Source organism: Sphaerodactylus townsendi, linkage group LG05 (assembly GCF_021028975.2).
Source record: "Sphaerodactylus townsendi isolate TG3544 linkage group LG05, MPM_Stown_v2.3, whole genome shotgun sequence".
NCBI classification, from domain to species: domain Eukaryota; kingdom Metazoa; phylum Chordata; class Lepidosauria; order Squamata; family Sphaerodactylidae; genus Sphaerodactylus; species Sphaerodactylus townsendi.
In genome coordinates, this window is record NC_059429.1 from 54,262,797 (window position 1) to 54,282,783 (window position 19,987).

The 19,987-nt window shown below is 42.0% G+C and overlaps 1 protein-coding gene across 3 annotated transcripts; it reads right to left on the reverse strand.

Annotated features, from left to right (window-relative positions):
• Window positions 1-1,990: 1,990 nt before the first annotated feature.
• LHX8 (LIM homeobox 8) lies at window positions 1,991-18,529 on the reverse strand. Of its 3 annotated transcripts, none has more exons than XM_048498987.1 (9): window positions 18,221-18,529; window positions 16,645-16,746; window positions 16,010-16,168; window positions 11,223-11,344; window positions 7,981-8,201; window positions 7,078-7,181; window positions 4,721-4,816; window positions 4,077-4,260; window positions 1,991-2,568 (listed from the first exon to the last, which is right to left on the reverse strand). In XM_048498987.1, the coding sequence occupies exons 1-9, from the start codon at window positions 18,299-18,301 to the stop codon at window positions 2,492-2,494; spliced, it is 1,146 nt and encodes a 381-aa protein (XP_048354944.1). In that variant the 5' UTR covers window positions 18,302-18,529; the 3' UTR covers window positions 1,991-2,491. The 3 variants fall into 3 exon arrangements, with proteins under 3 accessions (XP_048354944.1, XP_048354945.1, XP_048354946.1); XM_048498988.1 differs by having other exon boundaries at window positions 17,596-18,529; XM_048498989.1 differs by lacking the exon at window positions 4,721-4,816.
• Between the last annotated feature and the right edge of the window lie 1,458 nt (window positions 18,530-19,987).

Here is a 19,987-nt window from a genome sequence, read left to right on the forward strand (position 1 = left end):
ATTTTATTAAGCACAACTGTTTTGATTTTTATTAGCAGAACCATGATCAATTTTTTTCAAATATTTTACATAACTGGCCACTGCATATGCTTTTATTCATACTGTGGCAAATTTCCATGTAATAAATATTGTTAATAGTCACTGAATGTTTAGACATTGAGCAGTTTATCTAATCCATACAAGTATCACCTTTACCCTACTGATGCTCCCAGATAATCACCTAACATCTGATAGAAGTGACATTATGTAGTGCCCCTTTTACTATAACTTATTCTGTGGAGTCTTTTTAGGATTGCTAGACCAACATGTAAACTTAGAAAATTTCTTCTTACTATCCTGTTGATATTTTTCAGCAATAATAATATCAGGGCACACTACATGTCAAGACATGCATACATGCATGGGGGATACACTTCTGGGTAACCTGTATATGATCAATTAGTGTGATGCAGTGACAAAAAGGCTAATGCAGTCTTAGAATGTATTAGCAGGGGCATAACATCCAAATCACAAGATGTCATGGTCCTGCTGTACACGCCATTGGATAGAATGGAGAAGGTGCAGAGAAGAGAAATGAGAATGATCACAAGCATGGACACCAAGCCCTACAGAGAAAGGTTGAGGGACTTGGGAATGTTTAGTTTGGAAAAAAAAAGGTTGAGTGAGGACATGATTGCTCCCTAAGTAGCTGAAAGTCTACCACTTAGAGGAGGGCAGGAGCTGTTCCTGTTGGCAGCATAGGATAGGGCTTGCAATATTTGGTGCAAATCACAGATACAAGGTTCTGGATGGACAATAGGATTTTTTAATAGTAAGAATAGTTCAACACTAAAATCAAATGCCTATGGAGGTGATAAGTTCCCCATCACTAACAGTATTGAAGGAGCAGCTAGATGAACATTTATCAGGGATGTTCTAGTCTAATTTTGCATTCAGCAGGGGGTTGGACTAGATGCCCTTTCCAACTCTAAGGCCCTTTCCAACTCTACGATTCTAAGAAAGAACCTTCTCTGGCTTGTAAATTCAGTTATGTGCAAAAACCTAGAAGGAAAAACTCTAAGGTGGAGCCTTAAAATAAGAATTGCTAAAGGAGGCCACTTGCTGACCTTGCTATATATGACAAATTGTTTAGAAAAGGATACTTTTCACTTCTTGACTTGTTTAACACAATTATAAAAACTACCACACAAGGAAATAAATTGCCAGTGGTAAAAGACTATTGTATGACTTAACGTAAGTTCTTCCAGTAACCATTACCAAACAGTAGTTTTCCTCCTTCTCCCACTAACTAGAAAATTACTTATTTTTCATGAAAACAGGCAAACAGCTACTGAAAACTACTTAGCACTTCCAAAGGACCCCCCAAAATGGTTCTACCTTGCTCACCCCCCCCCCCTCCGAACTAGCTTGACGATATGTCCCATAAGTTGTTCAACACTTCCTTTGCCTCCCTCCTCTTGGTGACTCTGACAATAGCACCATTAGTTGTCTGAAACAGTGTTCTAATGCCCCTCACACTTAACACCCAAAAGGCTGGTGACTGTGGATGCAGGCAACTAAAAACACATGAAAAAGCTCCATCTGCTTACATGTTCATGATCAAGCTAATACAGTGGCAAACTGAAAATAATTTAGGGACTTCTATCAAAGGGGTCTGAACTCCTTCATGTAAAGATTGACTAGCAGGGATAGTAGTGTACAAAATATATAGTGAAAAACCTACTCTAGTAGGAAGAGAGATTAAAATGAGATTAAGTGGTTCCAATAATTAGTTTTCCACCTTGTAATGCACACTTGATGTTTCAAGACCATTTATAGCTAACAAATCATTTCATGTCAGATGTTATGGTCATCAGTTCAGAGGCACTTGCCAAACCACTAAGCATTTAAGTATTAGAGAGCACATGATGTCTTCCCTTACAAACTCAACTACTGCAAGAATGCTGACCTTTACAAATACTACGATCATATTATTGACACAATAGCGTACTTGGCATGCTACAACAGAAGATTTTATTTAGATCATTTGAAGAACACTAGCAACTGAAGTTTTTGCCAGCTCACAGACATAAGCTTCAAAGTATAGGCTGCATGTAACTCAAATACAGATAATACTTTAATAGCAATAACTTACAGATACAAACTAATGATGAACTACAATTTCACAATGAATTGTAAACATTTTGTACACTTGTCAGTCATGTCTTTTAGGCAAAGTGCTCTTTTGATGATAAATAAATTAAACACATAACTATAATGGAATACTTCCAGACAATACAAAAAAAATGTTTCTTTTTAGCAAGTCTTGTAAACATATTTATGGAGAAGCCATAAAAGTGTCTTGCAGGCCAACTATACTTACATACCTGGGAAACAAAATTGTCTTCAAATGCTTTGGATGCTTTTTTTTAAAGATTAACTGATTTTCAATGAGAACACAACAAGCGACTCAAGAGTACCTCCTTAGTCTCATGTCCCTGAAATAAATGAATTAGCTGTGGCTTATTGGTAGTTGTGTCATTGAATGGGGTAGCAAAGGCTGTAGTCCAAGAGCAGAAGGCGAATGAGCTACAAAATAGAAAGATGTTCTGGTCAGCTTTATTGGAAGTAGAAAAATAATACTTGTGTATATAAAATTAAACCATACCAATATGGCTGGAGTACAGGAGACTGCCCTCATTTTCACCAGCATATGAAAGATACCTCTTCAACTTCTATAATGACATATACAGTTTAGCCTGCAATGCATCTGCTATTTCTAAGGCTTCTGTGTGCCTCATATACATTTTAAATGTAGCACAACAATTTTCAACAAAAACATGAAAGATATCCTTCATGCAGTCAATGGGATATAGGAATAAGGAAACGAGTGCACCAACAGATGAAGCATTTTTTAAATAAACCTTGATAGAAGGATAAAAGTTACTGAAACCAGAGCAATGGGATTCCTTTTCATGAATAATAAATATCTTGTAACTATGTAATGGGGTTTTTCTTAACTGAAATATTTTCTTAACCGAAATATTTTCAACAATCTAATTACTGCATTCAACAATCTAATTACTGCATTTCTTATGCAAAAATTCCAAAGAATATGAAATGTTAGAAACTTATTTTGGGTTGTAGATGGAAAGGTGATGGCATTTTAGAATGAAATATCCAGAGTATGCCTAGGTGTTGTAATCCATACATTAAATGAGGCATAAAATGATACTTTGAGTGGAAAGCCCTAGCAATTGAAGGCAAGTCATGCAATATTCTCATCAAGAATGCCTGTACCTGGACATAAACAGCTGCATTATTAGTCTAACAAGGCAATACTTTCCAACAGACCCCCCCCCCACCACAACTCACCAAAATAAAGCATTTCACAAGATGGTGGAGGGGTATTTTTGAACCTGCTATAAAGTATGCATATACTTCTGGGAGTTGACTGTTCAATCACATTTCTCCCAATAACCTTTGTGCAGTTCATGTTTATATTCAGGCAGAATAGGCAAGAGAGCTCAAGTGGAATATATTATTTATAATCTGTATTATACTGAAAATTAAACCACAAAATGATGTAAGAACATTTGTTCCAAGTTATTCTTAGAGCATAATACTTATCATGGGAAAAGACAGGTTCCAGAATTATGGGATCCTGGCCGATTTCCTATACTACTCTGGTAGCTAGGATGGCAGGACCACATGTAAGGAACTTTGTGAAGTTGCCATCTCAACTGGGCTTCAGATGCTGGTATGGACCACATCATCCCAACCCTCGTACATTTTTATTCTTAAATTACTTGAATGTATGAAAAATATCCACCACTTTTCACATGTCCTACAAGAAGAGGATTAAATACATGAATTTTTCAGACAACTGTTGAAAGTTAGAGGTTTCACCTGCCTCGAGTTATTAGCAGATATTGCTCAAATATTTCTGCAATCAAAATGCTATAGTTAAATACGCACAAAGGGAAAAAATGGACTCTAAAATAGGCATAGTTGCATAGTTGCATAGATTCAGTTGCATCGCTAAACAAATGAATGCATTTCACATTTACATTTTTTTAGCAAGCTACTATACCTACCATCCATATAACTATGTAGGGCAGTTAACATGGTCCCATCCTGGGGTACATATGCTGAATATGCCATTTCTTCTAAAATTGGTGGAGAAAGTCTAGAAGGCTGCACTGTTGTGACAGGTGTACTGGATGAATGATTGGGGCTCACATGTTTCTTGTGGCGTGCTCTGCAGTTTTGAAACCACACCTGAAAAGGGGGAAGACAAAATATTCCAACTGCATTCATTATCAGACCATAAATTACATATAAAGCAACAAAATATTTAAACAAAGGTAACTTAGGTGTGAGTCTTTGCTAGATCAGGTCCAGTGAAACATTTTTTTGCTTGGGTGCTTTCAGGTAGTTCAAATCAACTGTATACACTGAAATTAGTGAAACCAACAAGTCTTGGAAATTCTAGGTAGTCGAGTCCACTATGGATTAATTGTGACTCACATAGTTGGTGGCACATACAAGAAGACCCTAGATCCTTTGAAGATCTGAAAATATTTGAAGGAAGGAAAAGTCTATGTTGTAAGATAGTTGTCTAATATTGCATTTCTTTTCTAGCTAGAGAACATGGATGAATATTCAAACTGTTTCTGGAGCTTCATGTAACTGAGGAGTTTTGCTCATGGTGCTTGTGAAGTAACTGCAGTACAGTTACCTGTATCACACGCCTGCTCAAGCCTGTTCTTTCTGCCAGTTTTTGGAGTGTTTGTGCATCTGGATTGTTGTCCTGAGCAAATTGTGCTTGCATTACCTGAAAAACGTAAAAGTTTTTATTTCAAATCATATTCTGATATATAGGTAAAGACTGCACAGATACCAAGATGCAGCCATGCTGCAAACTCCAATAGCAGTTTTGATGAGTCTGTTGTCTACAGCAAGGTAGGTTAAGCCTACACAAAAACCAAGTTAGTCAAAGTGCTAGCTAGAATATTATTAATGAAAACCCCTTGAAGTAAGGGTTGGCTTGTTGATCTGAGAGCTTATTTAGAAGAACAAGAGTTTGGATTTATACCCCCTTTCTCTCCTGTAAGGGGACTCAAAGGGGCTTACAATCTCCTTGCCCTTCCCCCCTCACAACAAACACCCTGTGAGGTGGGTGGGGCTGAGAGAGCTCCGAAGAGCTGTGACTCGCCCAAGGTCACCCAGCCGGCATGTGTTGGAGTGCACAAGCTAATCTGGTTCACCAGATAAGCCTCCACAGCTCAAGTGGCAGAGCAGGGAATCAAATCCGGTCCTTCGGATTAGAATGCACCTGCTCTTAACCACTACACCACTGCTGATCATTTAGTGTGATGAACTCTCTGTGAAGTGACTTGGCTATTATCTGTTTGTACAATTAATGTGTGTTTGAAAGCATCAGCATGTGGCAAGAACTAGACTTTATCCTGTCTCTGAACACACACAATGATGCCTTCTTTCAATGTTTGTGAAAGAAACCCATTAAAAAAATTAAGTGTGCATACCAGTTTCCACCATGCAAGGACATATCCATATAATATTTAAATATCATGCAATATATAAATAGGAAATGATATGCTAAAAAGTAAATACTACAGAGAAAATATTTTAGTAAAAATTGGGTGCTGCCCTAACCCCATTTCTTTCACTGTGAATTAGGCTGAAGTACTAAAAACCAATTTCCTAAGGGTAAGCCCCATTTAATAAAGTGAAACTTACTTCTGAGTAGACCTATTCAGGAATGCTTCCTTGCAGTTACCTCAAAAATATTGCTCAGGTCAGGGGACCCCCTGAACAAAATGTCATGGGGGACAAGAATGACATTGGGAATGTCAGGCAAAACTGGTTTCACCTTGGCTTGGGCTCAATAAAAACTAGAAATTCTTGAACCAAAATTTAATGTATTAGAAATAGAGCCAAACTAAGGCATTTCTTTCCTGTGCAGCCCAGTTTTATACTTATTGACTTGGAAGTAAGTCTCAACTAGTTGAATGGCACTTTTACCCACATACGTATGCACAAGATTATAGCCCCAGACTAATATATTTGTTAAATGGCATAATTTTTATCACACTGTTTATTTTTCTAAAGGTTATTAAATAAAAGTCTGGAGCAATCAATGGATAAAAAAACTTTAGGGAAAGACTATGCAGGATTCCTAAGAAATTATAATATGAGTACTCATGGTCTGTAAAAGATGGCAGCACCTTAAAAAGTTATGGCAATCTAGAAGTTATAGCTTTGTATATTAGAGGGCTTCATTACATGCTGCATATCAGCAAGCCCGTGTATGCAAAGCATAGACAATTCCAGATCACAGGTAGTAAAGTAGTAATTGAACACTGGTGTGAAGGAACCCTGGAACAGAGCAGTGCGCATTTACACTGCAGTGATGTTGTATACTAAGCCATCCTTTTTGCAACAAAAAAGTTGCACAATAAAAGCTTAGAGTCCTTCCAAATGCAATACCTAAAACTATTTGGACAATACCATCATTGTGTCAATAGAAAAAGGACATCGTATTCACACTGAAGAACCACAATTTTGATTGTCTCTTGCTGTATCATCAGTGATGAAATTTAAGACAGTGAAAACTTATGTTCCCTGTCAAGTTATTTTCTGCCCATTTTCCTAGTTCCTCTCTTCATACCACATTGGACTGAAACTATTTAGTCTCCTATTGTAATTATGTTCAGTGATGTGAACATCTAATTTAATGACTTTCAGCAAGTAGTCAAAACAGATCAGCATTTACGTTGTTTTCACTTTACAGGATTACCAGCTGCCTTAGGGGAAATGAAATGTAAAAAACTTGAAGGGTTTCTATTTCATATGAAATGACTAGAATTCACAAAAGTAATGCAGAAACATGCTGCATTTTGATACCAAGAGAATTTGTCTGGAGTGCAGAGAGCACTTTCTTCATATCCTGCTCATTTTAACAGAACTCTAAAGTTATATAAAGTATAAAATATATATGCTTTTATTTCTTCCCTCCTCCCCCACCCCACAGCCATTTTCATTTATAGTACTGTACTTTGCCAGGGCCTCTACCTGCAGCTGATCTGCTGTGAAACTGGTCCGAGCTCTTTTTGCTGGTTTTGGATGATTAACATCTTGTTCTGTTAATAAAGCACCTTCTACACTAATACCATTTCCTGAAATTAAAAACAAAAAACAAACACCACCAAGTCCAAAGACTGCTAGTACCAACACGAGGCAATTGCATATATCATGCTCAAACACTTCCTTCTAGTATTCAGATTATATTTAAATATGGAAATGGCAACATTGTTTTGAAACAGGATGCATTGGGAGTGTGACCACTCACAGCCACGGTTACTTCACTGAAGATGTGGTCAGAATTTTTTCTTTCACAAGGGTTTCAGATCAAAAATATAATTTCAATAATCATTTTCAGCATCACAACAAAGATTCCAGAAATTTCAAAATAGCAGTTCAACACATGCAGGACTGCAAGCCAGATTTGCATTTATGTGAATAATATATTTTATCATTGGTACTCTTTTTCTAAAAAAACCCAGAGGCAATTCAAATTATTAATTAAGTCTGCACAATTAATAAGTTACCAGTATAGCTAGATCACTTTGTTGAAGGCCAACATGGAATCCTTCTGCTAAATGAGAAAATACAGATAACTATTTACTGAATGGTAAAACTAAGGCTGTGTACTTGGATATAGAATAGGGCTGAAGTAACCAAAGGACACCTTTATCATGCAGAGAAGTGGGAACTATATACAATTTTCTTCAATGTATCACTCATTGCTATAGTCTTTAGTCATTTCAGACGCAATTGCATTAAAATTACCACTTCAAACCATAATTTATATTCTCACATCAGTTAACGAATAAGCCATCAAATTTTTTTAAAGAGAAACATGTGATTTAATTAATCTATTCAAGAAGGCAAATAACAGAACAAAAGTAGAATTACCATTTTCTACTTCTCTTTTCAGATTATCCAGCATGCAATCATAGTGTACACGACAGAGGACTTTCTCTTCAACCAAAGCAAACTCTTCCCCTGTGGAAAGTTGCCTTTTGCAGGAGAAACAGGCAAAGCATGCCAAATGATAAACATTCCCTTTAGCCCTTCGGACCCAGTCAGTAGAATGGATGTGCCTACCACAACGAGAACAACGGGTTCCATACCGTCTAGAACAACAGAACAGATAAAATGATCACAGAGGCAATTCCTGGACTCATTGCCACTCAGATTATAGTCATCTGAGATAAGTTAGCACAGTAAACACTCTTACTCTTATTGAACATGGGATAACTGCTTTCTTTAACAAGTTACAAAATTGCTTGCCTGACAGTAACTTTTTATGCTTGGATATGTGAAACCCTCATGCCTCCCAGAACTTCTTGTAGGAAACATAAGGGAAAATATGTAATGTAGTAAGGGTGTTTTGAAGCTACTGAAGCCATATTTTACCATATATGCAGCATTAAATTAGACAACATTGACAACTGGATTGCTGAAATGGTAAGTTTTACACCTTCATTTCGCTGGCAAAACATGTTGACATAGTCACATTTTTATTGGATTAGAATTCTAAATAATCTATGAAGAAGAGGAGTTTGGATTTATACCCCATCTTTCTCAACTGTAAAGAGTTTAAAATCTTTTAATAAACTCCTTCCCTTCCTCTCCCCACCATAGACACCTTGTGAGGTAGGTGGGGCTGAGAGAGTTCTGAGAGAACTGTGACTAGTCCAAGGTCTCCCAAAAGACTTCACGTGTGGGAGTGGAAAACCAGACCTGGTTCATCAGATTAGAGTCCACCACTCCCTTAAGTATGAATATTGTTATTGTCCAAATCCAGGAAGAGGCATTTTAGTATATATTGAATATTCTTTTCTAGACATGCAAGACACTTTTTGATACTAGTCCATTTGTTGACATTGTAAAAATAGGGAGAAAATGAGCTAAAAACTGTTAAGACCTGGTCACTAAAAAGTGAAACAGAACAATAATCCAAGTGAACATCATGCTGAAGACTTTGTAGTCATATCTTGTAGAGCACTACAGTTGTACATTGCATTAATTACTAACCAGCTTATAGAAGTTATCACCCTTAAAATAGCTTTCAGTGGCTTTTTCTGAGTTTGTGGCAGCTTCATTATGCTTTTAGGGTGGTCCATCATGGGAATGTTTAACAAACAACAAAGATACTTTTGCACTTACCTCTGAAATGACAGTAAAGCACTTCTCTTCTATACTGTTACACTGCCAACATAACAGGAAAAGTACAGAAAAGAAGGACTTTATTTCTGAAGCAGACTACAACTGCTTCAGAGGTAAGAGCAACCAAATAAGACGGTAAGACTTAAAATAATTTATAACATTGAAAATTAAAAAGAACCATATCAGTCAATAGTGTAATTGTTCCAGCAAAATACAACTACAGAAGGCTAAATAATGTTATTCCAATCATATCCCTTCCAAATAGGAAAGGGCAGGGGAAGGCAACCATCAGGCACATGTGCCAGATACCAGCAAGCCAAATCATTTTGCTCAGCAGTCACAACTGGTTCCATCCAACCAATCAAGGCAATACCACAGGGGGAACAGCAGCATGGGACACGGCAATGGGCATACTCATTACTGCCTTCCACACCTGCACAGCTGCCAGCTGAGTCTGATGTCTCCTCTTCTGTTTGCTGATATAAATTTTCACATGTACAGGCTGTGTTTTTTTCAGCCATCAGAGAAGCCTTATTATCCCTGAGTTAGAATTCTATGTATACATTGACATGTGAAATTAACACAATACTACATGTGTCAGGACCATTGGACAAGGAATAACAGTATACAGTTTCCAGAATCAACGGGAAAGGGAAAGGGGGGCTGCCGAATGGGGAAAAAATTGTGCAAAAGCATAAAAGGCATATCCAACAGCACTGAGAATGCTGTCTGACAATGGCTGCCAAATGGCATTGCATTTTTCCATTTTACCAGCCAGGGAAAAATGCTGATCTTTACATTTAATATGAAGGTAGAACTTTGGTGTTTACCAAATAGCTGTAGTCCAATCAAGCAGCTAAGAACTGAAATCTAGTGTGTACTTACTTTGCCTCTTACAAGAAAGTAAAGGACTAATAGAGTTGGGAGTGTTTTACACTCAGACATGCTGGGCAGGAAATGGTGGGGAGGACATACATACAGGATTATAACCTCCAAATATGCAGAGAAATACAGCCACATTAACTCCCACACTCTAAAACCTCTATAGCAATGAAGGGCGGCAGATGCATACTACCAGCAAACCAGTGAGCATGACTCAGACACCAGTGTACCACTAATAGACCTTGTGCTTTACTTCAGCCTAGGGTACAAAGAACATTTGCAACAGGGGGAGATGCATCCTCCAAACCCATGTTCTTTCCCCACATGACTCAGCTGTAAGCAGCATAATATTTCACAGTTTCAAAAGAAACTTAGATAACAGGGCTCTGTTCAGTCTTCTTTCACGCAATATCCACTGAGTGTCTGTGCAAATGCCAGGCAGCAGTCATGTCCCAGGGAACAACTGCCATCTTGGCAGTTCCCAGGGCACAATTGCTATCTAGGCCCTGTGCCTACCAGTTGCATAGTAGCCACAGCAAACTCTCTGGTGTGTTCTTCTGCTTTAATATGTGAGGGGAACATTCATTATGCAAAGGGATGAGAGAGAAGCAGGCTCCAGGAAAGGCTTGTTCCTCTTTCTCAAGCCCTTGAAATTTTAAAAGAGGACCCATCCTGAAAGGATCTATGGCAACAGTTACTGAGAGATCCATTAATGTGCAAGAGTAACTATGGATGGGAATATTTTTGCCTACTATATTTTTGCCTATTAGCCTTCAGAGGATGGGAACAGAAAGGCACCCTGTTCTGTCCTTTTTCCTGGAAAACAGCATGTAGGAAGAATTTGTTTGGACAGGTGAAAATGCAAACAAAAGGGTACCAACCTAATTTGTATATTGTGCATACCAACCTAATTTCTATATTGATGATCATTGCACAACTATCTGCTCAGCATTTATTTCTACATAGGACATACTTAAACAGGCATTCAGTATACAATGTAGTACTTACAGACCATCAGCATCCATGAAAGTTTCACAGATCTACACTGAAAATTATACAGTTCTAATATCACACAATAGAGATATTAGAGGTGGATAGCATACCGGAAATAATCAAGTTTACAGAAAATGTCTTTGTCTTTGATATAGCAGCTGGTATGTCTTCCCAGAGAGGTTCTGCAAACACTGCAAGAAAGACAGCGTACATGCCAGCACAAATCATTTACCTATAAAAGAAATCAGAAGATTTACATTTGTACAATAATTTTGGTGATTTACATTAAGAGATCTTAATAAAATAAATCTGTGTTAACATGAGAAATCTACAACAGGAAACACCATCTTATTTAAGCAAAACTATTTATTGGCAAGACAAAATTAACTACTGTTGGATGTAGTGTTCAAAGAAAAAAATATGGAAGTCCAGAAAACTATTTTATTTAAGAGAAAAAGACTGGGGTTCTATGGTGATTAGGCAGGAAAAAAATCACAACCTGCAGATTAACATGTTTTAAAGGTGATTCAATCATGCAAGTGTAGCATAATCAACTCAGAAGGATGTTTGTCTGAACAAATCATGAGAAAGTTAGTCTTACTTTAAAGAGTTATTTCCTTTCATTAGAAGAAGACACAAGGGCAGCTCCAATCAGGGACAATTGGCAAGATACAGCTCCCTAAACAATTCTTGGTGACAGATATGTGAAAATGAATCTAATGGTAGACACGCTCCAAGCCATAAACTAGTTAAGAATTTGGATATGCAAGATGATCATGTTTATGAATGTTCAGAACATGTTTATGAGCAAACGATTTAAATGGATCATTATTATAAGAGATAACATTGCAAGCACCAAACAATGAATTTGCTATAAATCCAGCAAAGTGATATAAATTTACATAATTTCATGTCAAACTGCACTAAAGGAGATTTTTTAAAAAAATGATTCTGCACATAAGAGTTGCAGTCTCAGCAGCTTGTTTATGGGATGTTTATTACAGATTATTCACAGATATCTCAAAGCTTACCTTACTGTGTTAAGGGCCAAATAATGCAACTCCAGAGCTGTGGCTCATAGAAACTCTAAAAATGTCACTTGGCCTTAAAACCAACTACAACGTAGATACAACAGGGGTTGGAGTTATGGCACTGGGGAAGAGGTGCCTACCCTTCCTATAACATTTCACAAAACCTGCTTTAAAGTCCTTTGGCAGAGGAGGAACTTTGTGCTTCCCTCCAGTAAAGATTAATACAAAGAGGGCCATTTTCAATCCCCTTCCCCAGTACTTCACTTATATCCTTCCATTTCCCCTAATTGGAGCCAAAGGGGCTTGCATTGTTTCTTCAAAAAAATTTACCCTCAGAAGAACCCTATGAGGTAGGCTAGACTGAGCATGTGCAACTAGTCCAAGGTGACCAGGAAGTTCTCATGTCAGAGTGAGGATTCAAACTTGGTTCTTTCAAGTCCTACTCTGACATACGATACTTGCTCTCACTGTGGCTATTATCTTGATCACGGCCCCTGAAACTGTGTTTAAATTTAAATTACACTCCTGAATGTGCAGTCAAAGAACTTGAGCAAAAATTGTGGGCTGTTCTTTAGGGATGAACCAGTACAGACATATGAAACTTTCTTACATTAAATCAGACCATTTCCCATCTTGCTTAGTATTGTTTAACCTAACTTCAAACATCTCTCAAGGGTTTTAGGCAGAGAAAGTTTTTTATGAACAGCAACAAAAGCTACTTTAGAAATATTCTGAAATATAAGAATTAATGAACAAGGCCTTAAAATCAAAGGATAACAACAGTTACAGATTCTTATGCATAAAACAATGTTCCAAGTGATGTCAGTATTTTCAGTCAACAGCTCCTTTAAATCATGATAGATCAGTTAATGACAGCAAATTATATTTGGGGAAATACTGAGACATACCCTGGAAAAACAGGACAACCAAATTACACAAACTGAGAATTTTAAGCAGAACAATCTTTTTAACTAATACTATAGTATGAAAGAAAAGACACTTTCCCCGCTGTTTAGCTCAGTTGTAGGTATCAGAAAATGTTTAGTGTTCTTAGTCTTGCATCATAAACTGTTTGACAAATGCTGTCAAGCATTTGTAAACAGTCAGGGTGTGTTTTTTTCAAGATTCCATTATAAAATGCCACTTATTTTCAGAATAGATTCTTATGAAGATAGAATTTAATTCCTTATTTGATGAACAGCAAGTCTCTTTTCTTTGAAACAAATGACAATCAAATGACAAATCAAATGCTAGGTTAGGATAGTCAGTTACAGCAAATGTTACTAGTCCACATTAGCCTCACATCATTTTTAATAGGCAGTGGTTAACTTGGTGGAGCTCACTTTAAAAAAAATTAATTGCAATCTTGTTGCTGAAACCACCTTAACAATAAAACTGTATATCATAACGTAGATGTTCTCACACAATATGTAGACCTCAGATTATGTAGAACTCAGCCCTATCAACAGTATTACATAATGCTATTTCATGTTTATTGTAGATATTAAATATTTTAAAATTATTTAGGAAATTTATATGTGCCTGAATGGAGAAAAAGTTATTTTCAAGTTTTGAAGCTTAACTCAATAACCAAATATGCTAGCAGTCCTACTGTGATTGTAGGATACTATTTAAATCCAAATAAAGTTCTCTTACCACAAAGTTTATTTTCAACTTCTATTTTTAAATTTTTACATATTTAGGTTTTTTGCCACCTGAGAGTAATTATATAAAGACAGTAAAAATATAGGCATCTCAAATACTGAGTATGCAATTTTGCTTTTTAAGGCATCTATATGTTAAAATTCCATAAATATGTCAAATACAATTGTTGGAGGAAGATCAGTTGCATAATTTCAATTTCTCCCCAAATTTTCACAATTGCTTCAAAATTTCAGGCAATTTTAAAGCTCCACAAAGACAGATACAATTTATTAGCTAAAACTGGCAACAGTACTCAGATTTGCTTGGCTAACTGTTCAGGACATCAGTGGAGGATCAACCACTTCAGGAGGAAAAGGAATACGCGTCTACACAAGTGTAGGTTTTACAATCAATGCGGGAAGCTTCCACATCTCTCTAGAAGATGTTCAAAACAGAAGAAGCCTACTTTACTGTTCTATCTTTTACTAGTATATAAACTGAAACCTACCTATACTACCTTTTACATGCATGCTGTCTGTCAGTGGTGGGGTTCAAATAATTTAACAACCAGTTCCAGTGGTGGGATTCAGCAACCGGTTCTGCTAAAGTGGTGTGAGCCTGCTGAATCCCACCACTGCATGCTGTTAATTCATTTAACAAAATGTTGTGTTGCCAAGATAGGACATGAGAACTTTTGGCATTTACTGCAGCAATTGCACTTCAGTTAACAAATAATCAGCTCCCTCATTCTGTAATGATAAAATTCAAGTATTTCCCAAATATTTCATGAGTAGGAGTTAGTCAATGGACTCAGAATCCATCAAAATAATTTGCATTAGAACAGATGTTCACAATGCCCAAGTTCAAAATTCACCCTATATGAGCTATTACCGTATGAAATCACTTCAGTACTAGCACAGAGAAACAAAATCACATACTTTCAACTAGAAGAAATACAAAATGCCACTTTTGTCTATATTTCCTGTTCTACATTGCCCAAATTTTACACAACTATTAAAATAAAAGTAAATGTAAATAACAATCTCCCTTTTTTCAACTGTTAATGGCTGTATCATATAGTTTATCCTTTCGCAAAATAAGGTTTGTTAAAAAGCAACTTTCTTTAGTGAGTACAAAGCAAACAGATCACTTCAAATTTCATGGCACTAATCAATATACCGTACCTTAAACTTTCTGGCAATGAGTTGATAACAAACTTCCTCTAGCCTAGAAAACAGTCCAGTGGGTCCAAAAAGAATAAAAAATGCCCCTCCAGGATTTTCCTAGAGTACTAATATTAGAGCCCACTAAATGAGTGAGAAAGAACTTTCTACATGTGATGGGGAAAACAATAAAATAGGCTTCTGCTCTCACATAAGAACTATTTGTCCCCTCTACTTTGTCTTGCAAGGAATCATCAGGTCTGATAAACAATCGGCATAGAACTTAGTGTTTGTTTTTTTTTATTTTAGTGGGAAACAGCCACTACTTTTCTGTCTCAACAGCTTCTTGTACTCCCAGAAAAGTGTTCCTCATCTAGAAGTCTGGCCAAATTAAGTCTTAGCAATACCTTCTGCACCACTTACACACCCCACCATGCCAGAAAACAGTTTCCTCTCACTTTCATTCTTTTGGGGTGAAGGGATGGAGAGTAGACTTTAACATCAAATCTGAGAAATCTGCTCCCCAATGATATTTAGTGATCCAAAGTTATCACAATCTATTAAGCCATTTTTGCACATGTACAATAATTGTAATTTCAGTTAGTAGCTTTGGTACAGCTTTCCTCTTATTAAGAGGACTCAGGGAAGCCAACTTTTTAAAGGAACAAGCTAAGCAGAAAGTTGCCATCTCAGATGGAGGTCCTGAAGACAGGAACTTAGAAATTAGACAAGAAATAAGAAACTAGAGCACATTTTTCTCTATAGGGCTACATTATCGTTCCTTAGCTTCTCAAAGTGCCCTGCTCTGTTTCTGAAATCTATTAACCCGTAAGGGCACTGCTCAACGGAGTTGCACTCTTCTGAGACCACTGACGTCAATGAATTTAGAAAGGTGCCGCTCAAGAACTGCGCCCCCCCCCCCCCCCCGCCAATTTCGGAAGCCTTAACATGGTTTCACGCCGCGACTTTTTACTCTGGTCCAGCGACCCCCTCCGACGTTTGCCTCCCTCATCCGCAAAGCCTGGGAAGTGGGAACTGCTCCTGCTGCCGCCGGCTTACCTTGAGCAAGTACTTGTCGATTATCTCCAGGCCGCAGCTGTTGCAGACGCACTTGCTGGGCGCGCAGCCCCCAGAGCCCAGGGAGCGGGGCGACGACGAGGGCGACAGCGGAGCCGACGACGAGCAGGAATCCTCGTCTCCGGCCTCCTCGGGGCTCACCTGGCGGGCAGAAAGACAAGGAAGCAGTTCCGCGCTGCCTGGTCAGTCCTCCTAAGGGACCCCCACCGCCCCTCCAGGCGCCCCGGGCAGCCGAGAAGCTCTGACAGGAAAAGTTACGCCTCCACCCGCCCCCCCCGCCCTGCGGACGAAAGGAGCCCCGGCAGAGTCGACTTTGGGCCCTCAGAATGTCTCAATGTCAGCTGTGGTGCTTCCGCTTCCCCGAAGGGCGCTCAGGCAAAAGAGCCTCTCCCCTCCCGGCCACCCAAACAGTGGCGGGGCGGGAACTCGCAGCCCGCCGGGCTGGGTGGCCCACGCGCAACCACCCTCGCTCAGTGCTCAGCCACCTTCACAGTGGTGCTGCTGCTGCCCCTCGGTTTCCTCAGAAGCCCTCATTCACGAGACCATCTTCGTGTTGCTGATCGTGCCCCTTGGACATCTCCGCTCACCCCTTCACCGAGTTGCAGGCTCTCACTCACCAGGCCCGTCTCTCCCGCGCTCTTCCTCCTTGCAGTCGCCGCCGCCGCGGCTGCAGCAGCTCCTGCTGCTCGCCCGCATTCCTCAGCCATGAGCCCGGGGAACTGCAAAGAGAGAGACAAGGGACCGCTGAGCGCGCCCAACTCGGTGGAGCACTGAGGCGGGGACCCCCCGCCGACCGGGGAGGGCGAGGTGAGCCACCCTGCTGGCCCCTCGAGCTAAACGGGGGCAATTAGAGGGCGAAGGCTGCCCCGAGGCCAAGAGCGTGAATGGGGCCCTTGAGCGATAATTGCGGCGGCGGCCCCAGAAGCCCGCCTGGCGCTCGTGCCGGGCGCGATTTGAATGAAAAGGCTGCAGCTCGAGCGACTCGCCGCAATTAGAGCTCACCAGCCACTTCCAGCTCAGGGCCTCCGAGGGGCAAATTGCCACTTAAACCCTCGAGCCAACAGGCCAAGGAGTTGCCAGGCTCGAGGGTTATTTGGAGGAAGGCAGGGGGGAACTCATGCGCACCCCGGCTGCAACGGACGAGGGGGAGAGAAACCCCCGTCAGGAGGAAAGGAATTAAGAATTAAAGCCCGCCAGCTGAATTTAATTGGGGGGGTCATTAGAAGCAATCACCCCTTCGGTCAATGGGAGGGTCCTTTCACGAGGGCTCGAGGCGGCCGAGCGACTGGCAAAGCCCTCGCTTTTGTGCGCGCAGCGGGCGCCGGGGGTATTTGGCCACCGGGTAGACGCAGCAGCAGGACGGGCAGGCTCCTGAAATCCCCGAACTGGGTTTTGATCAACTCACTTGACTCCCTTTAAAACTGACTGGGCCGGAGGAAAGGGTTCGCGGTGGTTTAACGGGGTCACAGTAAAAACTGCCCGGTCCGACGCGCCAATGAGCAAAGCGGCATCCATAACCCCTAACTGAAGGATCAGTATTGGTTTAACTGGGTTTCACGGACACTTACCCCGGAGTAGGCCCATCGAGATCAACAGAGCTAATTTTGTGGATCGTGCCCCTGACTTGTTGATCGCCACGAACTGAAACGCCAGAATTGATTGCCTTAAAATAGTTCAGCAGGGGTGGGGGTGTTGGGGGAAGGGGGGATCCTCATGCCTTAAACTGAAAGGGACTACTCCAGAGGCTGAAGTAGTGTCAGAGTCTTCCACACTCAAAACCTTGGCTCCGTTCCCTTTTCCCCACCCTGAAGACGGATCTCCACCGAGCTCACTCGCTGTTTGGTTCTGGCGAGTCAGGCGTTTACACGGCGTTGGCGTGCCCTGAGCGAAGTCGCCGTCGCTCTCCCTGAAGGTCTTTGCCAAGCGGGGTGCCGCTTTTTCCTCAGCCGGGCGGGCAAGGGTGCCGGGGGCGGGGGGAGGGAGCACCCAAACAGGGCGCAGTGACTGGAAAAATAATCCCTGCGATCAACAAGCCTCTCGGCACGAAAACAGCTAGTGGAACTACTCCGGAGACAAGTGGGCGGCAGCTTTTTGGCGCGCCGAAGTCGAATCCGCTCCCCGGTGGGATTGAGCCGGAGTGATCTCGGTCCCCAAAGGCGCGGGCGTCTGGCTGGGTGGGAAGGAGCCGCTCACCTTCTCGGCCTCGATGCGAAGCGCCGGCACGTCCTTGGCGTCGAGTTTACACACAAACATCTGGTTGCTCTTCCAATACATGGCACTGGGCTGGCGGCTCTCCTCACGTGCCAACTCCAGAAAGGCCGGCGCTCCCCCCGCGCGGAAAAACCACTCCGGGCGGGGGCAGACAGCGACGCCCGCAAAGGCCCCCGGCCCCCTCGGCGTGGGTCTCTCCGGCCTCCTCGGCCGAGGCCTCCGCTCTGCACTACTTCCCTGGCAAGCTGCTCCCGCCCGGGCTCCCTTCCCTACTTCACTGATGTCAGACCCTTGAGGGGAAAAAAGTTTTGCTTTCAAGTGGGTGGAACCTCGCAAAGGAGGGGAGAAAAGCCTCTTGGCTGGCTGCGGCGGCCTCACCTCCTTGTGTAAAACCCGCCTTCTGTACATGTTCAGATCTTTATCGCTACAAACACGTCTACTCGAGGGACTGGGATTTTTTTTTTTTTTTTAAAAAGGGAAAGTCAAGAGTCTGCTGCTAACTCTGGATGAGCCACTTCACTGGGCTCTCCTTCCCCTTCTCCCCTCCTCTCGGGTCCAACCAGAGCTTCAGCTTTCCAGCAGCGTGAAGCACTCGGGAAGGGAAGGAAGGCATGCGAAATAGACAGCGGGCTTCGTCCTCCTTGGGCCTTCCTTCCAGCATCGGTGGCGAAACCAACCTGGAGAAAACCTCAGCTTTCCTTTAGAGAGCTTTTCTGAGATGCTATCAATTAAATAAAGTAGTAATAAAAGGATGAACAAACTCTGTCATTAAAAGGAGGCAGAACATCTGAGCGGCCCCTAAACCAGACAGGCAGCCACATTTGAGAAACCATGTCTGCAAAGAGTCCCGTCCGGTCTCTAGCTCGGGCAGATTTGGGGTGGGAAGAGGAGCTAAACCTCCTGCCCGCCAAATTCCTCCTCCCGCTTCTTGACAGGCCAGCACAGAATCCAAACAGTCGCCTCTATCAGACCGGTGAAGGAGATATCCAGAAAAGCCTAGTGGAGCGGGCGGTCCGTGGGGCAGAGTGGGGATGGCAGCCTCCGCGTTTTCTGCCCCCCTCCATGGGTTCCACAGCCGCAGCCCCCCCCTCCCCGCACCATCACACCTGCAGCCTGCAGGCTAAGGTAAGTGGTGGCGGGGCGGGGGCGGCGGGGCGGGGGCCCATGGGGGGACGCGGAAAATGCGGAGGCCAGCTACTCCTCTGCCGCTCAGCGATGGGGATCTGGACCAGGTGGCGGGGTCGGCTCTTGCCTCCTTCCCTCCGGGGTCGGGGGGTCTCTCTCTCTTCCCCCCCCCCTCGGAGAAATCACCGGGCCCTTAGCCTTTCCGCCGGCGACACTGGGCGAGTGAGAGGCATCGGGGTGTGCTTCTGTCTGCCGGCCATTCGCAAGGCTTTGTGATGTGTGCTTGTGTGATCTGTTCCATAAGGAAAAGAGGGGGGAAGGCGGAAAGGCACGAAGGACGCCGCCGAGGTCTCAGCCAGCCACGTCAACCAGCGTTCGCTTCGGACCAGGCGAGGGAGACGCACACCCCGCGGGCTCCCCGGCCAGCTCCCCGGCTTGCAAGTTGGACGGCTTCCATTTCGGCTTTAGTGGTGCCGCCCATGGCGAGGCTTGCTTGGGATGGGAGTCGGGACAGGTCTGATGGCGGAGCCGCGCGTTCTTTTGGCGCGGTGCCCACGGGAGGGTTTCCCGTCTCTCTCCACCACAGCTGCGGGGCGTCCCACAGCGCTTCGGTGCTGACCTCGG

What these genes read in the sequence shown, in the direction of transcription:
- LHX8 (XM_048498987.1), bottom strand. Translation starts at nt 18,301, where the DNA reads ATGTATTGGAAGAGCAACCAGATGTTTGTGTGTAAACTCGACGCCAAG. An exon ending in GCGCGGGAGAGACGGGCCTG is followed by an intron (nt 16,169 to 16,644) that starts GTGAGTGAGAGC and finishes TCTGCCCGCCAG; the next exon opens with GTGAGCCCCGAGGAGGCCGG. An exon ending in TCACAGCAGATCAGCTGCAG is followed by an intron (nt 4,817 to 7,077) that starts GTAGAGGCCCTG and finishes TACGTTTTTCAG; the next exon opens with GTAATGCAAGCACAATTTGC.